The sequence below is a fragment of the Festucalex cinctus genome, chromosome 2 (genome assembly GCF_051991245.1).
Source record: "Festucalex cinctus isolate MCC-2025b chromosome 2, RoL_Fcin_1.0, whole genome shotgun sequence".
Classification (NCBI taxonomy): Eukaryota; Metazoa; Chordata; class Actinopteri; order Syngnathiformes; family Syngnathidae; genus Festucalex; species Festucalex cinctus.
Window position 1 is genome coordinate 40,591,982 of NC_135412.1, and position 20,426 is coordinate 40,612,407.

Below are 20,426 nucleotides of genomic sequence, written 5' to 3' on the forward strand. Positions count from 1 at the left end.
AGAGTTCAATTTTAACATCATCAGAACAGTGACGAAATTTGCGCGCAAGCATATTTGCTTGGGCATATAACTTTCTGCACTGTCTCAGTACATCATCGTCATCACTTAAGTCATCCCTCAACACATGGCCCAAATATTTTACCTTTGTTACAACTTTAAGTTCTTGTTTGGACAAATAGAAAGATGGAAATATTAGCTTTTGATCCGCCTTAAATTTAATTATCATTACCACAGTTTTAATAGGGTTATATTGGATGTCATATTGCACCCCATACTCAGCACATACTTTAAGTAGTTGCTGTAAACCAGCACTATAAGGTGTCATTACTACCAAGTCATCTGCATACATTAAATGATTAATGAGCCTATCGCCAACCATACATCCAGTCTTGCATTCATGTAATTTCTTGGACAGTTCATCCATATATCTTAACTTGATACTTTACATGCTTTCTCTTTAATTACTGGAACCAGGATTACGGAGAGCATAGATTCAGGCAATATTCCATGTGATAGGAAGCCAGAAAAACAAATAGAGAGCAGCACCAATATTCTTTTACTAGCATACGTCAGGTGTTCGGCTTTTATTTGATCAGAACCACATGATTTATTCAATGCCAGTTTTATTACAGATATTTCTGGAGACCTGCAACAATAAGCATTAAAGCAAAGACCGATGGGGTCTGATCGATTACTTGCTACCTATACAGTGGTAAGCCCTTCTTTCTCTGTCCGGCTAAAGACGACACTCACGTGATGTGATTAGCGAATGTTTCATAAACACAGGAAGTCCTTGAAAATGTGAGTTTCTTGTTTTTCTGTCTAAACTTCTGTCTCGGGTCATTAAGAGGATAAACTAGTCTGGTAGTTCATTCATCATTCAGTAATATGATTATACATAGGCTGTTCATTCAGCATTTAAATTATCAAAATAAACAATTGCTGTATAAACTCCACTCGATAAAAAAAAAAAAAACTTGGATTAGTTTTTGAGCAGATCTGCCACATCCATTATGGCGGATTCACTAGCGTATCACAGTAACGACCAACCCGCTCAACGCAGTGCCTCTATAGGTCGCTTGCACATCGTAATGCATCATGGGAGTTTTTCCTTCGGGCGCCATATTGGGTGTCCGCCGGTTCACAAGGTACACTCGCGAGTTACATGGTAGAGCTTATCAACCTGATGTAATTTTCGCAGTATTTTCACGATTTACCGGAAGATCAAAAACAACGATACAGGCAGAAGGTGTCTCTGTGTGGCGGGATTGATCCTAATTACGTCCTGACCAAGGGTGATTTTTTTTTGACGGAGAAAGCTTGCTGGCCAAATGTGACATCTCTGGACATCTTTCCCTACCTCGTGTTGACAACATGCTCCATAACACGCCAACAAATCCCTGGAGGCTTACAATTATTTTGTAAGCGGGTGGATACAGAGTGTAAACTTTAACATCGCATCAGAAGAAACGGTTGCTGTTGCACGTAAGTAAACCACATGGTGTTGGTAATTCTGCACACAAAAATGTTGATTTGTTCTCAGGCTTCCTGTTATCATTGTGTTTACATGCACAGCTGGCTTTACCTGATGTGGTTTTTCTAATAATTTTATAACAGGCAAATATGGCAGAGCGTATAAGAATAAAAAGTAACTGCACAGCCTCCCCGTGGCTAAATTAAATTTAATGCTACCCTTTCACTAGTTACATGTTACTTAATCAACTTACTCTAAATGGTTAAGGTTAACCACTATCAGAGGACGTATTTTTAGTTTCAGTTTCCAGTACAATAAAACGTGTTCATGGTAACTACTGAGCATACTGACAGCTTTTCTTATGATCTCACGGTTAAGGAGGCTGTCACAACACCCAATTTCTGTCTGGTGCCAGATGGCAACAATTCCCATCACTTGTCACGACAACACCAATATTATTACCAGGTATGTATGGCTTTACTTTTTGTAGTTTCTTATTTAATTCTGTGTTTCATATTTTCATTACAATGTTTGTAATATTTTCAGATTCAGGCACAGATGAGTTTAACTGGACGGGACTTCTGCGACTTTGTGGTGTGGACAAAGTGTGATTGAGCGAGTCCACCCAGATCGCTCGTTTTGGCCAGTTGGAAAAGCCAGAGTTTTTTTTCCCCCAAAATCCCCTCCTTACCTGAACTGCTCGGGAGAGCATTTACTAGATCAGCAGTGGACTTCCAGTGTTCCTGCTCAGCCGCTGTCACCTACCACTTGCTCATGTACTTCAAAGATGCGGAATAAAGTAGTTTTTTGTGCTGCAGCAGATTGTAAAATCAAATGATATCACTTGAAGTGTGCCAATCTAGACTGCCAAAAGGACAGTGGTTTTGTGGCAAGTGTGAAACAAGGATTATTGGGAAAACTGTAACACAGTACTGGTACTTGTCTTACATTAAACAAATTTAAAAGAGAGCAACTTTTTCCTCTGTACATAGCATAATGAAAGTCATTGCGTACCCCATCAACATTACATCATACCGTCATCTCAGGATGGTAGGCACCTGTGCTAAAATAAACTACATTAATTAACAGTTCAATTTTTAACTCTGAAATTACTACATCTAATAATTATTCACTTCATTTTTTGTGCTTTTAGAAATAATAGAGATTTATGCCATTACTTTAAGAGGGACCATATTGCACATTGAGTCAAATCCTGTCATTTGTATTATGTATAGCTTTGTAAACAACCCCAACAATAGAATTTGTATAAACGCTGCCTTTATTAGCGCCAAACAAACAGTCGCATGTTGTCCTCCTCCAATGCTTTGATGCTCGCCTTCGTTTCCATCATGTCATTGGCAATCAAGTCGGTGTGGCATGAGATCCCTAAAGAAAAAATCACAAAAAAATACGGTACCAGTAATAGGTTTAATATAGTAAAGTAGTATAGTTTTTTTGTCAGTGTAAAAGAAATGTACACATTTTGTTGCATTTTTTAATGTATGAACATTGCTACAGGCAAATACTTATTTCTATAAACACTTCCAAATGTCTCTAAAATATAAGGTGCGTGTACACACACAAACAAACACATACATTCACTCATGCATACAATATATCATGTAATGAATTCTGAGTGGCATACCAGAGTCAATGATGTCAGCAGTACTTGAGGGTACAGGTTACTGGAGCCATCTGGCTGCATAACTGCAACAATCTCTGCCACTTCGAGTCGTCTTTTCTTTGCTTGTCTCTCCTGTGCACGTTCATATCTTGGCACCGACTGGGCTGAGACATAGATGTTGTAACTTGGGACCCAACTTTAATGTTGGAGCCCAGTCGGGATGATTGGACAGAAAAACGGGCGCAGGGCGACCTGTTAAAATAAACAAATATATAAACAAATAAAATATGGAAAGACTGGTTATTTTACCGCAGTAGGGTGGCCGTGAATAAGTTCTTTAGCATGATGTGTAGGCTACCGGGGGTCTGTTTTCTTGCATCACCCCCGGGGGTCTGTTTTCTTGCATCAGCCCCTTCTGTCTCTTTTTTTTTTCCCAAGTTTACATTTTGCCACCAAAAAACATGTTATCGGCATTAAAAGCCCAAGACTAATCAATCCAATTTCAGCAGTAAACACTTTGCACTGGCACTACTTGGGTGAAAATGTTCGATGTTAGCTTTCGGCTAACGTCCGCTAACCAGCTTGTACTACCGAACTTGCTTGCTCATGAATCCAAAACATAAGCAACTTGCCCATATATGGGCGGTCGAAACGTTATTAATCCTCATGCATTAAATAAAGGTAAACAAGCTTACCGCTCACAAAGTGATCGCTGCACACACGAGCCCAAAGTAACGACTTCCCTCCGGAGTCCGCACTCCTCTGTCTCCAGGCCCTGGTTCCTAATTATTTTCGGAATTCGGAAAAAAGACCGACCATTTTCCCCCTTGGCTTTGTTCGAACAGCCAACGATGCAGCAACAATGTACCATTTTAATCACAGAAAACAAACGTGATAGATACGTGTTAGACCGAATCGCTACGTAAATGGAGGCCACCCAGCATGGCGACTACGAGAAATCCGAGGCGGAAGTGACGACATGTGCAAGCGACCTATACATGTATGTGGTCGTACCCACCTCGTCACTATGGCTCAGCATCCTTCTCATGCAACGGCTGCAGCCTCCAAGGAAATTCGACAACACGACCAGCAGGCGGTAAGATACAGCGACTCGTCATCAGCATTCATACTGGAGCCATGATTTAAGCCAGGCCAGGGCCAAATGAAAGATCATAAGAAATAATGCATAGGCTATAGGAAAAAACAAAAACACACTTTAACTACATAATGAAAAATACTATCAGCAAGCAAAATAAAACCCTCTATCACCACACAAATATGACCCTGGCATCCTAGGGGTGTAACAAAAATGGTTTAAACTGGAAAATTGATTTAAAAGTGTGTACATCGAAATAAACTTTTCCAATTTGAAATATATTGAGATACGTATCGAATAGTCTTTTGTTTGAGAGATGTCTTGCAAGGAAATTGCACACAAAACTGACAAGTTTGTTCAAATGTATGTAAATTAACAAAAATAAAAAATTATTTCATACCCTGTCGAACTGAGCCGTACCATGTCGAATTGAATCATTCCACATTCAAATCGAGCCATTCCACATATTCAAATCTTGAATTGTTTCACACATACACAACACATAATACATACATAACACAATGCATCACTTACACACTGCTAAAAAAATAATAAAAAAAATAAAATAAAATTAAAAAAAATCAAAGAAAAGGTTTTAATCTTCATTTAAACTTCTGGGATATTGACCTGGTGCGTTAATAACTAGTTAAGCAACATAATTAATTTGCAACTGCTTTGGTGTTAATGAAATAAAAAACAGGTGCGCTTGGGGGGCAACCTCCAAAATAGGAATGGTTTTACAGTTGGACGCCTCTGACATTTACCTCCTCATCTTTTCTGTTTTCCCATTTAGGGTCAGTTTCACTACTGGTAGCATGAGGCGGTACCTGGACCCTACAGAAGTTGCCCGGACAATCGAACTCCTCCAGGATGGCACATCACAATGATCTCCTCGCGGGCACATGCATGACAATGCCCGGCCTCTTGTATATAAGCATTATGCAGGCAGTACCTCCTGGAGGATGACGGAATTTGAAATGGGTTTAGATGTTATACAGCGTGTGTGTATGTGTTTACGCTGCTTTACATTGGGGCTATGAGATCTGCAGACTTGTGTCAATTAGTGGAACCTAGAATTCAAAGTAAACATGGTGAAGCTGCAATTAGCTGTTATGCTGCAAACAAATGCAGTAAGATGCCAACACAAGTCAGCACAAAGTGTAAACGCTATTAAATCCAGGTTTTCAAAAAACGCTGGCTTTGTTGATGCTTGTTGCTGTTGTCTTTGCTTGTGTAAAGCACATCGAGTTGCCTTGTGTATGAAATCTGCCTTGCCATGGATGAAAAAACAATGAAATTAACACAGACTAGATTTTCTGTAAATAGTTTTAATATTAAATAAAAAAAAAAAAAAAAGAGACTCCCATATAAAAAAAGAAAGCTACAGTCCACAATTTAATCGCTTTTTGTTTTTTTTAACATAAGTATTGAAAGCCCAGGGGGTAAAATGAGAAAAATACTCCCAGGAAAAATTCACAATTGTTTGCGCACATCTCTTTTCTCTAAACCATATAAAATCATAATAAAACACATTAACTGTACATATATACAAATCTCCAAGTGTATAGAAATTGCATAATTAGCTTTTTTTTTCTTCCTTTTTTTCTTTTTGTTAAATACAGCTAGAGATGCCAGTATTTTGAGAGGAAGGGCAGTGTGAGGATATCAATCCATAATCTACAGTTAGACAAAGACTTTTCAAATCCACATAAGATATCACAGCTCTGGCTTTTAAGAATCCCCATTTTTTTTTGTTCACGATGGAGGGGCTACATGATGGATGGCTGTATATTAAACGGAGGAATTCTGATTACAGAAAGAAAGAAAAATAATGTCTAATTTTCCAGCACCCTCTGAAAACAGGAGTGTGCCTTAAAGAGTCCTTTCTGTATTTAAACAGAGGGTCTCATTCATTACATGATCAGAATTCCTACTTAACCATGGCTGGAGAGTGAGGGGCTCAGCAATAGCACTGTTGTCCTACACAGTCAACATATTAAAAACACACACACACACACACACACACACACACACACACACACACATACATACATACATACATACATACAATAACATACACACTTTCCACAGAGAGCATGGTTCAAGTAGATGGGCTTCATTGTGACTCACAGTAACACATAGATGAGGACAGTACTCTTTTTTTTTTTTCTCTTTTTTTTGTGTGTAAAAATTAAACGACGCTCACATCATGAAGAGAACTGTGATCACATCAACACAACCATTATTGTGTGAACTAGACCTAAGAGTGAGAAAATGTTTTTTTTCTTTTTTTTTTTTTAAACTTTCTATTAAATTATTTTTCCCCCCATAATGGAGCTCGTCCTGTTTTGTTTTTCCACTGGTTTCCATGGAGTTGATTAAAATGAATAGCATAATTAGTGCAGTTGACTGAGAATAAAGAAAACCAAAAACAAAAAACAAAAAAAAACAACAACAAAAACCATAGGTGATGTGGGTGGGTGGGTGCAAGGATGGAGCCAGGAAACAAAATTCTGTGATCGGTGAACAGCTGTGACTGACAGCTATCTCCACCAATCACTGCCTCTGAGACCTCGCTCCTCGCCTCCTCCTGCCTCGGACTGACGTATCAGGCTTCAACAGGGCCGTCTGCAACAGGACGGACAAATAAGGTTATATCAATTGTACATTAAAAAGGTGCTGTTGGTAATTGATAATCTTTTTTTTTTTTTTTTTTACTACAATAAGGAGGGTTTAACAAAGTAACCAGTCTCCTTTATCTCAACAGACACTAGTGCTGTAGCTTAATCTCATAATCAAATAATAGCATTGTCTCATCCCGTGAAAGTTACTGTCTAAAATATGTGATTCAAAGTTCCAGGTCTGTTGTCACAAAAGATATATTTCAAACTAAATTACATTTCCCCTTCAAACTGGGCCATGCAATTAACCAGGGTTTCATTCAGTGTGCGAGATGAGTCAAGATTTGAGCTTTTGCAAAAGCCCCACCTCCCTCAATCTTTCCGGACAAAACCTATGACAGCATGTCAGTGAGCGTTTTGAGAGCATTACAAGTGTGCTATCTTCCAGATAGAGGTAAAGGGTTCTACATACAATATGCAGTGGAAGGATATATTCAAAATAGTAACATATTCAGAAAAGCGGACTTCACAACTATCGAGGCTAAAGCATACAGATCTCAAGATAAGTCCGAGGTAAACAACAGCAATTTTAATCCCGCAAAACTCCCATTTTTAATTTTCCTCTACAGTCTGTAACATGAGTGTTAACTGATGCTATTTAAAAGATGAAAAGAAAAGTTCAAAGTGACCTGTTACAATGCTATTTTTACTTTGTGTAAATTGATTAAACAACATCACAGAGGTCCCAGTATCAGAGTATAAACTACCTAGGACATCAAGTTACCCAGCTAACAGTAACAATGATCAAGCTAAACTTAGCGTGTTATGCATGATGCAAAGATTCATAAAAATACAGACTGAAGCAGGTTACGTTCGTCGATCGGGATAAAGCGTACAGAGGGTCCTCCTCAGTTCGTGAATTTTTACAAGGCTTTATGTCATAAAGAACTCACCGAAAAGCACTCGCCGATGATGATATCCTGATAATATACAATATTAAATAATTCTAAGTATAACTTTGATGTCCAGACTAAAGTGAATTTGACAGCAAATCTCGGGCAGACGGTTGCTAGTTAGCGATATGGCTTTAGCCTAGCCCATCTAGCTAAATAACAGGTTCTAACCTTGAGCAAACGTGCTTGTTTATCTTGGAATCGTTTAGGTGGTGGTCAGGCTGTCCACACTTTTTAATCCACTGAAGACACCGCTCCAGCTTTGTTTTTGCCGTCTGGCAGTTCCTGGCCAATAAGAACATTGGCGTGCTGGAGCAACATCCCTACTCACCTGACCTGACTGCTTCCCAAGCTCAAGTTCAGTTTTGAAGAAGTGGACGACATAAAGATGGCCGTGATAGCAGAGCTGTGGAGGATCCTTCAAGGAGTGCAGCAAGACGTGTCAGAAAGTGCCTTACACTCCAGGGTGAGCTTGTAAATTTGAATTAGAAATATCTTTTGCGACACCACTCCTGGAATTTCTCTGATGCATCCCATATAGTTCTTTATACAACCACACTCAAGGCATTGTTTATTCCACAATTGCACTAAATTAATAGCACTTGTAATTCACAAAATCATTTATGTTTCCAGAAGAACAATGTGATCCTGATGTTTTAATAAGTCACTTGTGCTGCTGCCAGTTCTGGCAAAAAATGACTCATACCGTAGTATCCTTTGTTTCTTCAAGTGCTGTTGTAGCATCCATGTCTCTGAAGTCTTCCAACACATTCTGCAGCCTGATACACAACATATGAAACAGTGAGAGATGGACATGATAAATACAAAAAAAAAAAAAGAAAGCTCAACTAAAGCTTAGTTAAAGAATCACCGATGAAGCAACTTACGTTTGTTTTCTTTTTCTCCCTCGACGGGCTCCAGATAAGGTTCCTGACTGCTCCTTGATGAAAAATTAAAAATGCTCAACAGCGAAGTTGTTTTTTTTTTCACATTGTAAAAAATAAAACTTCAAATCAATGCATGTGTTACAGTAACAATCCATTAGGAACAAGACATGCTATCAACAAAGTGCTCATGTTATGTTTAGTAATTCTGTTGAAGATGAAAATGCATTCTCTGACTATTTATGTGACTAATAAGCGCTTTCATAAATAATCACATGCCATTATGAATGGCCATGTTTTAGAATTACACACAAGCATGTTGGTGAGTCGCTTGACTTTGGTCAAAGACTCGTGAAGTGAGGCCACATCTAATATTGCTTGCAGTTTGACATTCAAAGTATGTAAACTTTTGATCAGGGCCATTTGGGATTCCCCTGATCACTCTTCCTACATGAAAAGTTTTTTGCATGATGAGTTATATTTTCCCCCAAAAATCGCTAACATTTATATAATTCTGCCAGATTATGTAACTTTAATTAACACTAATACTACATTCCAGTTAACCAGGGATTTTGCGCCATCTTGTGGCATATTAAGAGTGTTACAGAGAGAACGCCACAAATGCAATTGGGTGGCTTTTACTGCAAACAGCTGAAAATAGCTTCTTAAAATTAGTAAGCTGTGAAAAAGGGCTTACAGTATTGTTAACTAATGTCTCTGTAATTAATGTTACAATGGGAAAAGCTGCAAAACTGCTTTGTAATAATATACAGTGTTGTTTTGGTGGGCTTTTTAAGTTGAGGCTAGAAATGACCTGCCTGACTTAAAAAGAAACGGCACACTCACCCTTCCCTGATCGCTGTGCAGCAAAGTCCCTGGTGTATCCTCACAAGGCCTCCCACTGCCTCCCACTCTCTCCACACCAGTACAGTCTGTCTTAGCTTCCTCTAAGTATATGGATGGCAAAGGGGGCTCTGGATGGGTGTGCCCCTCCACCATGACCGTTTTTCTTTGTAAAGGCGATGTGGCCACATCCTCGGTGGGCTTGGGCGTACCCTGGGCGGGAGAATGGGCTGCGGCTTCCAAGTGGAGGCGCGACAAGTCTGGGTTTCGAAGGGAGCAGGCTCGCCGAGGGCTGAGGGAGAGCGGGGCACTTGCCTGGTGCAGAGTTGGGGCAGGTGTGGAGAGATTGTGGTGCTCCATAGGGAAAGTGACAGGTGGTAAGGCACAGAAAGGTGATGTAGGGTCAGATGGCCCAGAGTGGACGCCATCTTCCTGCTCTCTAGCGTTAATTTGAAGGAAGGAGGTGTAAATTGTATCCATGAAAGAGGTGTAGGGGTCAATAACTGGTCTGCTGTCGGATCCTCGCTGTGGCGGTCGGCTAGGTTCTTGCGCAGGTGTTGGATCGAGACGAGCAACCTCTTCCGGAGAGATCTGAGAGGCTGGAATGTCACTGTGAGGGGCGGGGCTCTGCGTTTCCTGCAACGAGTCAGACTTCTCTCCCTCAGAGGATGGGGCAAGATTCAGCTTTAGGGAGACAATCAAAAATACAAGTTACAAATCTACAGACTGTACAGTCCTGTCAATGTTGATATCACTTTCAATCTCAAGACGGTATTTCCTTTACCTGTGGACTAGTAAAGCCAATGCTAACTAACAAAGCAATGTGCTTCTCTAACAGTGTGTCATCTGCACTGAAACCTCAAAGAACGAGAACTTTAGTAGTGTGCACGTATCGCAAATCTATTTGGTGAGCATATTTGCCACAACAGATTAGACTAAAGCTTTTAATAACATGTCAGTTTCTTACCTGAATGTTGTTGAGCAAGTTGATGGTCCCATCAGGACCTTGCAGGAGAGGCATGCTCAAAGACGAGGTCTGAACTGAGGGTAGGAGGATGGAACCGGCTCCAATACCCACCATGTTGTGGAGCCCAGCAATGCCAGAAATGTCTCCTACAAAGACATGTCCCACAAATAATATTAATGGGATATTAGTGGCCATTAGTTTTGAAGTGCCACGGGACATGCTTCCTATGTGCGTTATCACAAACTCACCTAGCACTGCAGGGTTAAGCAAAGTGGGAAGTAATTGTTGCAGTATAGGGTTTTCCTTGCCTTGGAGAGAAAGCGGGATGAGCGTGTCCACACCAGCATCAGACAGTTCCTGTCGAATTACAATGTATTGATCAAAATTCAAGTCAGAAGTAAGTTTTAGCCCACCATAACACTTTCGGATTTTTTTTCCCTTTCAATTTGTATTTATTTATTTATTTATTTATTTATTTATTTATTTAAAATGCCTTGTTAGTTTGTTTTACTTCAGTTTTTATTAGTTGCTCCCACCTATACATTAGGGATGTAACGATATCCAAACATCACGATACGATATCACGATATGAAGGTCACGATACGATAATTATCATGATATTGTGGGGGCGTTGGCGATGTTTAAAAAAAGATCACAATATTGTAAAAAACAAAACAAAAAGAGCTCATACTAAAAAAAAAAGCACAATATTGTGCTTTTGTACATAACAATGCATATAAACCACCTACAATCTCTAATAACAATATTGAAGCACTTGCTAATGCAAGCACACATTGATCGCTTCACAAGCAAATTAGGTTCCCCTTCATCTGACAATTAGCATAGATTTTAAACATAGAAGGCCAAAACATCCCTTATGAAAATTAAATTGCACTAATAAAATGGCCACTAGAGGGTGCTAGAACTGCACAAATGGAAATCAACCTGACTTTTTTAACAGATGTGTTCCTTTTAAATATTGTGAACATGACGACGATATTGTGGCAGTTTTAATATCACGATATCACGATATTGCCCTTATCGTGACATCCCTAATATACATGCACCTATATACTTAATAGAGATAATGAAACCAATAAGCAGGGTTTTTTGGCTCAAATTGAGGCAGAGGTGGTACCATCCTGATGATGGGTGACTACCGATACCGATACCAGCTGTTTCCTCTTCGGTTGTTGCTTCAGGTCTTTTTGGTGCACTGCTGCTCATACAGCACGTCCATAATGGCGCAATACTGCATCTGCAGTTAAAATACGTTGCTGCCGAGCTCAATCAACACAGCTGGAGCGCCGTGTTGAGCTATATCAGTCTGTCAGGCTGGAGGTGGGGAGCAAATTAGGTGGAGGTGGCCACCTCTGAATTTTGTACATAGGAAAAACCTTGATAAGGCAGGGCTCCAGACTGCCCCTAAATGGTGGTATTTTGCCCCAAATACAATTTTTATCTACTCACAGCAGTGCAACAAGTACATTTGCAGATTCTTTTTTAAATGATTATTATTATTAGTGTTGTTCCGATACCGTTTTTTGGCCCCCGATACCGTTTTTTGGCCCCCGATACCGATTCCAATATCCAGTTTTGCAGTATCGGCCGATGCCGATACCATACCGATACCTAAGTTGTTTTTTTTTACCCTCAACATGAAAAAGCTGTCCTGCCATTGGTTCAGAGCATTCAAGGGCCAATAGGATATCTTAGATTGGCATGCAGTAAACATGTCACATATCAGTGAATGTTGTGCACAAGCAAGACACAAGATGCTGCATCCAAAGTCCTATATTAGCGTTGGAATTAATGGTATCAGCATGTTACTTGTTAGTAGTCACCGATACCGATACCACTGTTTTAATGCAGTATCGGGGCCTCTGCCGATACCAGTATCGTATCGAAACAACACTAATTATTATCCTTAAATGTTTTTTCTTGCTGACAAACCTCTGCTCCACAATTCAGCTCATTTACTACTAGTATATTGAAAATGAGTGGGATTAATAATTACTTGCATATTAAAATGTGTGGCCCCTACATCTTGCAAACCTAAAATTTCTGTTCTCTTAGATTTAAAAAAAAAAACACAAAAAAACAAAAAAAACAAAAAAAAAACGGTAGTCTGGAGCCCTGTAGTCAGGACATAAAACTCAGAGAGGAAAAGAACCTAAGGAGATGGATGGCCTACCTGAGGTTGGGTATGCTGAACAGGAGCTAACTGTGTATGGGGTAGGTCTGCTGTGTTGAGAGCAGCTGTGAGGAGGGCGGGGCTAAAAGGCAGGAAGGTAGCTGGGTGAGGAGGAAGGGCTGCGGGAAGGAGCAGAGACTGCAGGCCTTGAACAGAGCCCTCTGCTCCAGGCGGGAGGGGAAGGCCCTGGGTGACTTCCAGAAGCCCCGAACCATGAAGAGTTGACGGATGCAAAAGAGCAGCAGCCTTGTCCAACATGAGGCCCTCCAAAGTGGCGGGGATCTGCGGTGGTTGCTGAAGAGGAACCTCTAAGCTGACTTGACCCAACTGACTCAGTCCAGATAGGGGTAACAAAGGCGCCTGGTGTTGCCCAAGCAGCAAGGACGCCATAAGCAGTGCTTGAAGACTTGGCTTTTCTGTTAGCCCCAAATCAGATTCCTGTCCTGTGGCAGAGGCTGAGGCAGGAGTTGGGATTGGGTTTAGAAGGCCCAATAGATTTAGAGGCAAGTCCCCTTGCACACCACTTAACAGGGGCAACAACGGAAAGGGAGGATTACTGTTTATTTGTTGCTGCTTCTGCTGCTGCTCCTGGCTTTGCTGTTGTGTCTCTGCTTGGATCATTAACGGCTGCTGCTCTGCAAGATTTTGTGTTGCAGCAGTGGAAGGAGGTACCTGTGCATTTTGCCCACCCAACCACATCCCTCCGAGGTGTAATGAGGACAGGACCGTGGGGTCCAGGATGGATGGCAGGCCTCCTGTGGAAGACAGCAGCTGGAGGAGCTGATCTTGGTTCATGAAAGGGAAAGCCTCTGCAAGAGGTAAAGGAGCGGTTGAGTCGTTTATAGCTGAAGGCGTTTGAGGACCGTCCTCCCCATGCTGAGAGGAGTTGATGACCTCTGAGCCGGTGGGTGTCGGAGGTTTTGTCGATGTGGAGTTCAAGTCCTCACGTCCAGAGTCACTGGAACCTGAAAAACAACAGGTAAAAACATCTTAACCACTGAATGAATGACCATACTCAAATCTATGACCGTTGTCTTTATATATAAATAAATATATACATATATTTAACTGGTGGTGAAACCAATAAAACGTAATAACCTTTCCGTTATTATTAATTAATACTGTAGTTAGTGTTTTTGAGAGTAGTTGTCTTAATGTGCATAACAAAATTAATAATGGCGTATCAGTAAGCATTTAAAGACATATATCCTTATTTCAGCCTCTCAATGGCAATTATTCTCTCATTATGACAGTCCTTCATGAGTCATGACAGCAGACTAATTATCTTTCTGTTTAATCAATGTAAGACATTTGGAAACATCTGCTTTTACTTTAGAAAACAATGACTGAATCAGTAACTGAATCAATTTCAAAAAGGTTGACAAGTATAAGATCAATCCTTCTTCTGTGATATTGCTTATTTGTTAATCAGTTTTTTTTTTTTTAATCACTAAGCAATACCCGATAAACAAAACAAAACTGTTTTTTATTGTCACTTTTTTTGCGACAAGGGGAAAAAAAAAAAAAAAACATTCGGCGAACATCTCGCCAACATCATTTAATTTTACGTGAATCGGTGCTTGGATGTACCGACCCAAATCGGTCCATACCACAAAAGTACAGTCTTCGGTACCTATCCCTAACATTAACACAAACATTTTTAGTTTTTCCAGATAAATCCTGTGAGCATTACTCACCCGCAGTGTGATTTTCCTGGGAAGACATCACTCCATCTGTTGTATGATCAGCTGAACTGCATTCCTCCTGCCGTACAGTGGACGATGCTGCAAGAAGGGCAAGAACGTGGTTGCTAAGATCAAGAGGCTTTGGTGAGGTGGATAACGCCACAGAAACACTGCCTTGCGAGTGACTCAGGTCTGCTGTTGACATGCCGCTACTGATCATGCTCTGTGGCGATGCTTCTGGCGAAAGTACCCGGGACACAGTGGAGGTTGCTGAAATGTGATTCTCCGTTGGATGATGCCTGTTTAGTGGAGTAGATGACGTCACATGTACAGATGGGCTGCTGCTGCTGTTGTGTAAAGCTAAATTTGAGCGCGACAGCATTGATGAAGGAGAAGAATGTCTTTGTACAGGACTTAATCTCACAGACTGAGATTGTGACTGCACTGATCTGAAATGAGCGGAAGTGCGAGGGGGAGAAAGCATCTCTGGAGCCAAAGCTATCGGATTAGTTTTACTGGTTCCGCGTGGCGACGGAGGCTGCGGGTGGTTGCCGCCGGAATGAGGGGTTATAGATGAGGGCGAAAGTGTGGGACTCTGCGTTTTAGTGTGTGCACCCCCTTCAACAGACAATGATCCCAAGTGAGCTGGAGCAGGGTTGGAAGCCGAGGCTGCAGCCTGAGCATTCTGTACACTGAGCAAGTGCAACAGCGCAGAGAGGGGCTGGGTTGGAGGATCCAAGGTAAGGGGTGTCGGTGCCAAGCCTGTAGTGATATCTGAGGCTTCTGCCTGTCGAGGAGTTCCAGGAAGATGTGCCGTCTGTTTGGAAGTCAAGAACTTGGAGGTCTGCCCTGGTGTCAGATGATGGTGCTCGGACGTGACGCTATTCAGGTTCTGCACATCTGAGGCCGAGGCAGAGTGAGGGAACGCCGACGATGATAGGTTCATAGCAGTAGGAGATACAGAGTCTCCGGGCGGGGTCTTCTGTGCCCCATTGATGTCTCTGACCATGCTAAGAACACTGGGAGATTGCCGTCGCCTCTTCCTGTGCGATGCATTTTGCTCTGTTTTGGGTGTCAATTGGGCTAAGGAAGAGGCCAGGGACTGGGATGAAGGAAAGAGGACAGAAGAGGTTGCAGCTAGAGAGGGATAGTGAGGCCTAGAGGCAGCAATAGGGGAGGAAAGGTGGCTGTTTTTTAAAGTGCTGTTTGTTACCTTTGTTGACTGTTTTTGCTGTGCGTCTGTCAAGATTTCCAAGGAAGAGGACACACCTGTTTGGCTGCAAGTCATGTTTGAGCCCTGGCCTTGGGTTGTCTGGCTCACCAGCTGAGCTTTAGCAGCCGCAGAGAGCAGACTACTTGCAGGAAAAGAAGTTGAGGGCGGCAGCTGGCTCTGGTGACTGTGGCTCAAAAAGGGCCCCCGAGTAGCGCTAGAGATCCCCGCAGAGTTCAACCCAAGAACTTGTGGTACTGTGCAGGGGGGACTCGCTGTACTCTTTGAGGATTTCAGAGGGGGAACATTAGGACTGTGACTGCTTTGGTTAGTCAATATGTTGGGGTTTGTAGGGTTTGAGAAGTGGTGGTTATTAGTGCTACTGTTGCCAGAGTTCTTAAACTGCTCCAAGATGTCTTCCAGCTTAAATTTGAAGACGTGGGGGCTGGGGCTTGGCGAACCACAAGGGAGAGGGGAGTGTGGAGAGGAAGAACAAGACTTCCTCCTCCGTGACAAATTGCTTGCAGTCAGTCCTTCGACTGCTGCAGTGGAGCTTCCACACTGGTCTGACACTTGAGAGGGGGAGGCTGAAGGGTGGTAGGACCGCTGCTGAGGGGAGACACAATTCATGTTATGGACAGTGGGAGAGAGGATGGGAGAGGGGGAGAGGGGAGAGCTTCCACCTATGACCCCATGTGGATGCGGCACTTGAGTCTGTGGTACTCGTCCTCCCATTACAAAGCTTTTAGGAGAGGAGCATGGAGGAGAAGATAATGGCCTTAGGAGAGGGGAGGCAGGAGTTTCAGGCGTTTGGGGCATTTTTTGACCTTGACTGACATTTTGAGGGGTGGGAGTGCGGGGTGACCTTTGGGCAACATGGTAAGCAGAGAATGGGGGGCTGCTGGAAGTGGTAAAGGGCACAGTATGAGGAAGAGGAGAATGGTGAAGCCTTCGTAAAGCATCAAGGGGATGCTGAGAGTTTGCGCCTGTGTGAGGACCTGGGGAAGAACCATTATACGGATAAATAAACTTTTGAGAGGAATTGGGGCTGGCGCAGGGGTTCGGGTGGGTGTTATTCTGAGGTTGGGCAGGAGCCAGATGAAATTTGGGATGGTAAATGCTTCTGTCCTCTTCTTCCCGCTCGACATGAGCCCTCTTTGGGTTGCAATTGCCCACTCCTTTGCTCACCTCTGGTAAAAAAAAAAAAAAAAAAAGAAAAGAAAAGAAATATTTGATGATTCAATATAATAAAACGTCACTTTCCAATGACAACCTCTTGTGTAGGGCACGACTGATTAACTCTTTGACTGACAAAAACGTTTAATAACGATTAGTAAAATCACGATGCATGCCGCCATTAGCGTTAAATGACAACTACATTTTTTTTTTTTTTTTTTTTTTTTTTTTAAATCAATGGGCAGTGAGCGCTGCCTGGTCACTGGGTTGTGGAATCAAAAACACTCACTAACTATGGCCAGCAGATGGCAGCATTGTCTCTCTTTTCAGTGGGCTGCTGCTGTATGAAATTACAATGAAACATGACAAAATCTGATGAAATAGAACGTTTTCAAGGATGACGTGAATGATCAAAGCCTTTGTCATATTAAAGTTTTTTTTGATAAAGTGTGGCACTAAAAGAGTTAATTGGTGGGATTATGTCATCAGTCGATATTAGGCCTTTTCAAAATAACAATCGGACGAAGTTTTGCTTTATCTATCTATCTATCTATCTATTAGGGGTGTCACGATTCACCAACTCCACGATTCGATTTAAATTTTGATTTTGGGGTCACGATTCGATTTTTTTTAATCGATTTAAAAAAAAAAAAAATTTTTTTAATTTATCCCCCCACCCCACCCCCCTTACAACACAGAGGCATATGCCATTTGTAGGCTAAGGCTAGTCTAGTCTGTGGTCATTGGTTTTATTCATTGTACAGTAAATCTTATTTCAAAAGATCGGCTACATATAGGTAATGCAATTTCCGTTATTCTTGTGTAATTTTACGTAATGTATGTATGATAATTGAAATTGGCCAGTAATGGTCAAAACCAAAGAATTTATTTACAATATTAAGTTAACAGTGTTGTTCTTAGTTAGGTGTAAAACAAAAACAAAAAACAAAGTCACATAGGTGCATGCCATCTAGTGACTGTTTTTGGTTACAACAGTGTGCTGTGCATTACTCTTAAAATAATGTACAACAACAAAAATATATAATTACAATTGTACCCAAACTTAGTCATGGAACAAATACAGCCTGAACAAACTATATCCCAACAGTTACACAATTTTATCCCCTGAGAATTACAACTGCCCTTTTTACTTTCTTCGGTCAAGTTTTTCTATAATTAAGATATGTTATGCGCTCTTTCAGTCATATTTAGTTTCAGCAGAGTGCACGACTCAAAAATAACAATGTGCAACGAAACAAAACAAAAATAAATAAATATACCTGTTAGGGGTGTGAATTGCCTAGTACCTGACGATTCGATTCGTATTACGATTCACAGGTCACGATTCCATTCGATACCGATTAATCCTGATACGAATTTATAAGTCGATTGTTGCGATTTTTTTCATTCAAATTTAGAAAATACTAATCAGTACGCTTGTAGAGTGTAAGATTTATATGAAAATGTATTATTTATTTATCTGAAATTTCAGTCTTATAGAGGTTGTAATCTGTTTCATGTTTGAACAGCATTAAAAGAAAATATTAAGGCTTAATGTTCCGTTCATATAACATTCTTCCATGCTCAAGGTGTGAATCCTAACCCGAAGACAGACGTTTTGTTGAATATTTTTCCATTAAAAATGGAAGTTTAAAAATCGATTCACACACACAAAAAAAAAATAAAAAAAAATAAATAAAAATAGGCAATGATGATAAGACGTTGAATCGGTAAGACTACCGAATGAACAATTCTGAGCTCTTTATAAAAAAAATAAAATAAAATAAAATAAAAAAAAAAACGATTTTTTTTTTATTGAATCGATTCGAGAATCGCGCGATGTAGTATCACGATATATCGCCGAATCGATTTTTTTTTTAACACCCCTAATACCTGTCATGTCCAAAGTCAGAACAATTAGAAGCTATATCCTAACAGTTGAGCATAAAAAAATGGGTAGCTTGGACTTTTCATACATGGAGGACAACACTTTGGTTGAAAGATGCGACCTGCTAGGTATACTGTAGCGTGGTTCAAGTACACTAATTAAATGTTTGAATCCAGCATTTTCCATCGCCGAATAAGGCTGCAGGTCTGCTGCTATAAATAAACCTATGGCATTAGTTATAGCTTTCGCGCAACCTGAAGTGTGTGGAAGTTTCACTGTAAATGAGGATGAAATGGTTGGACCGTTTTTTTCCCACTTGTAGTTGAACTTGACAAATCTAAATCTTTGTGATGCCTGCGTATATGTACTGTCATGTTTGTAGTGTTTCCCGTGACGGGGTACGGTACGCGCACATAGCATAAATTGCAAACTGTGGTCTTTTTGTCAACAACGCGAACGTTGTTGACATAACTCAGCGGGAACGCAAAATGTTTCCAAACTGGTGACTTGAGAGAAGCGGGAGCGGCATGAAGCTCCATTGCTGCGTCTCCTTTGTCTGCGCTTGATTGCAGGACAGGTCAGCTAACAAGTGCCGTTAGCTAGTAGCTACATTGGCTGCATCTCATTTGCTTTCCTGGGAGGTAGGGGTGGCGCGGGAGGGACGGGGGGCAGGCGAGATCGCGTGTCCTCGCTTTTATTTCGATGCTCGAAATCGTGACGTAATTTTGATCGATTTCGAGAAAAAAACAAAATCGTGACACCCTTACTATCTATGTATCTATCTATCGTCAGGAAGAAAGGAGCAGATCATACTTATTTGGTTTTAAAAAAAAAAAAACATTTCGAGCAGATGTTTATTTTCTCTGAATGTAGGTGATCGATGCATGCAGGGTAACTAACTTAGCAATTAAATAAGATTTTTTTTGTCAAATTCAAAGTAAACAAACAACTCATTCTATCTTGGAACACGGTGTGATGGTGGTTGTAACCTCCCACGTCTTCCAGATTGAGAGTCGACTGCACTAACCAGCAGGCTAAGAGCAGCGGTTGTCGCTGCTTTTAACGCTCACGAAGACTGAGGTTCGACTAATGCACTTTTACACAACATCAGCTGATATGTTACACATGTGCACAGACTCTGTTCAGTGAATTTTGCTCAAAAGTGATGAACCAACATTAGTAACCACTAGCCACCTCTGTAGCACATCATCCGCACACCCCACACTCCAGGTATGACTAATTAATTCACTCAATTAGGTGAGGATTGATTGGTCAGGCCTGGCAAGTGGAGTGCAAGGATAGCGTAACAGAAAGGCAACTGTTTGTGTTACCAGCACAGATGCTAATTTAGTGGAGAAACAGCGCGGAGTGGCTGACAACACACCTCACACCAAAACGTTAACTGGTACTGTGCGGTAGACATTTTTATATCACACAGTAGCCTATATATAGTTATATCACAAAGCACTCGAGTATTTTACATGGTCTGTCTAAATGTATTGCTGCACGGTTTATGGGTTTATATTCCTCTATCTGTCGCTGAGAAGGTAGTAAATGCCATGACACCAATGTTAGTTTCCTGAGCCCATCTATGGCATTTTGCGTCATGTGTTAGCATTAAGCTAGCAAACTTTCATAAGGTATGTGGTTTGTTACAAAGTGTCATCAACAAACTATTCACTATCTGCTGCTTTTAAGTTCATAGTAAACATGTTGTAGTGCTCGTAACTCAAATTTTTGCATGCAACTCAAGACACAACAAATTGGGTAAGCTATGGCTAATATCCTGGAAAACTCGCAAGCTGTGACAT

The 20,426-nt window shown here is 41.1% G+C and overlaps 1 protein-coding gene and 3 long non-coding RNA genes across 6 annotated transcripts in view; 2 read left to right on the forward strand and 2 right to left on the reverse strand.

Annotated features, from left to right (window-relative positions):
- The first annotated feature begins 500 nt into the window (after nt 1–500).
- Nucleotides 501–4,024, forward strand: LOC144014821 (uncharacterized). Its single transcript, XR_013282579.1, has 3 exons — nt 501–1,485; nt 1,853–1,939; nt 2,021–4,024. It is a non-coding gene; the product is annotated as an uncharacterized LOC144014821 (long non-coding RNA).
- Nucleotides 1,072–4,472, reverse strand: LOC144014820 (uncharacterized). Its single transcript, XR_013282578.1, has 3 exons — nt 3,794–4,472; nt 3,120–3,350; nt 1,072–2,860 (listed from the first exon to the last, which is right to left on the reverse strand). It is a non-coding gene; the product is annotated as an uncharacterized LOC144014820 (long non-coding RNA).
- On the forward strand, nt 4,072–5,401 carry LOC144014822 (uncharacterized). Its single transcript, XR_013282580.1, has 2 exons — nt 4,072–4,194; nt 4,988–5,401. It is a non-coding gene; the product is annotated as an uncharacterized LOC144014822 (long non-coding RNA).
- A 123-nt stretch (nt 5,402–5,524) lies between these two features.
- The window catches only part of mbd6 (methyl-CpG binding domain protein 6), a 23,533-nt gene continuing 8,631 nt past the window's right edge, over nt 5,525–20,426 (reverse strand). For 2 of the 3 annotated variants that reach the window (XM_077515119.1, XM_077515120.1), the window contains exons 6-13: nt 14,354–16,741; nt 12,657–13,621; nt 10,711–10,819; nt 10,463–10,608; nt 9,499–10,179; nt 8,656–8,708; nt 8,475–8,547; nt 5,525–6,822 (exon numbers count right to left, since the gene is read on the reverse strand). In XM_077515119.1, coding sequence (XP_077371245.1) covers nt 6,751–6,822; nt 8,475–8,547; nt 8,656–8,708; nt 9,499–10,179; nt 10,463–10,608; nt 10,711–10,819; nt 12,657–13,621; nt 14,354–16,741 — 4,487 coding nt within the window. In that variant the 3' untranslated portion in view covers nt 5,525–6,750. The remainder of the gene's footprint in view (nt 6,823–8,474; nt 8,548–8,655; nt 8,709–9,498; nt 10,180–10,462; nt 10,609–10,710; nt 10,820–12,656; nt 13,622–14,353; nt 16,742–20,426) is intronic. The other variant, XM_077515121.1, reaches the window with a different exon arrangement.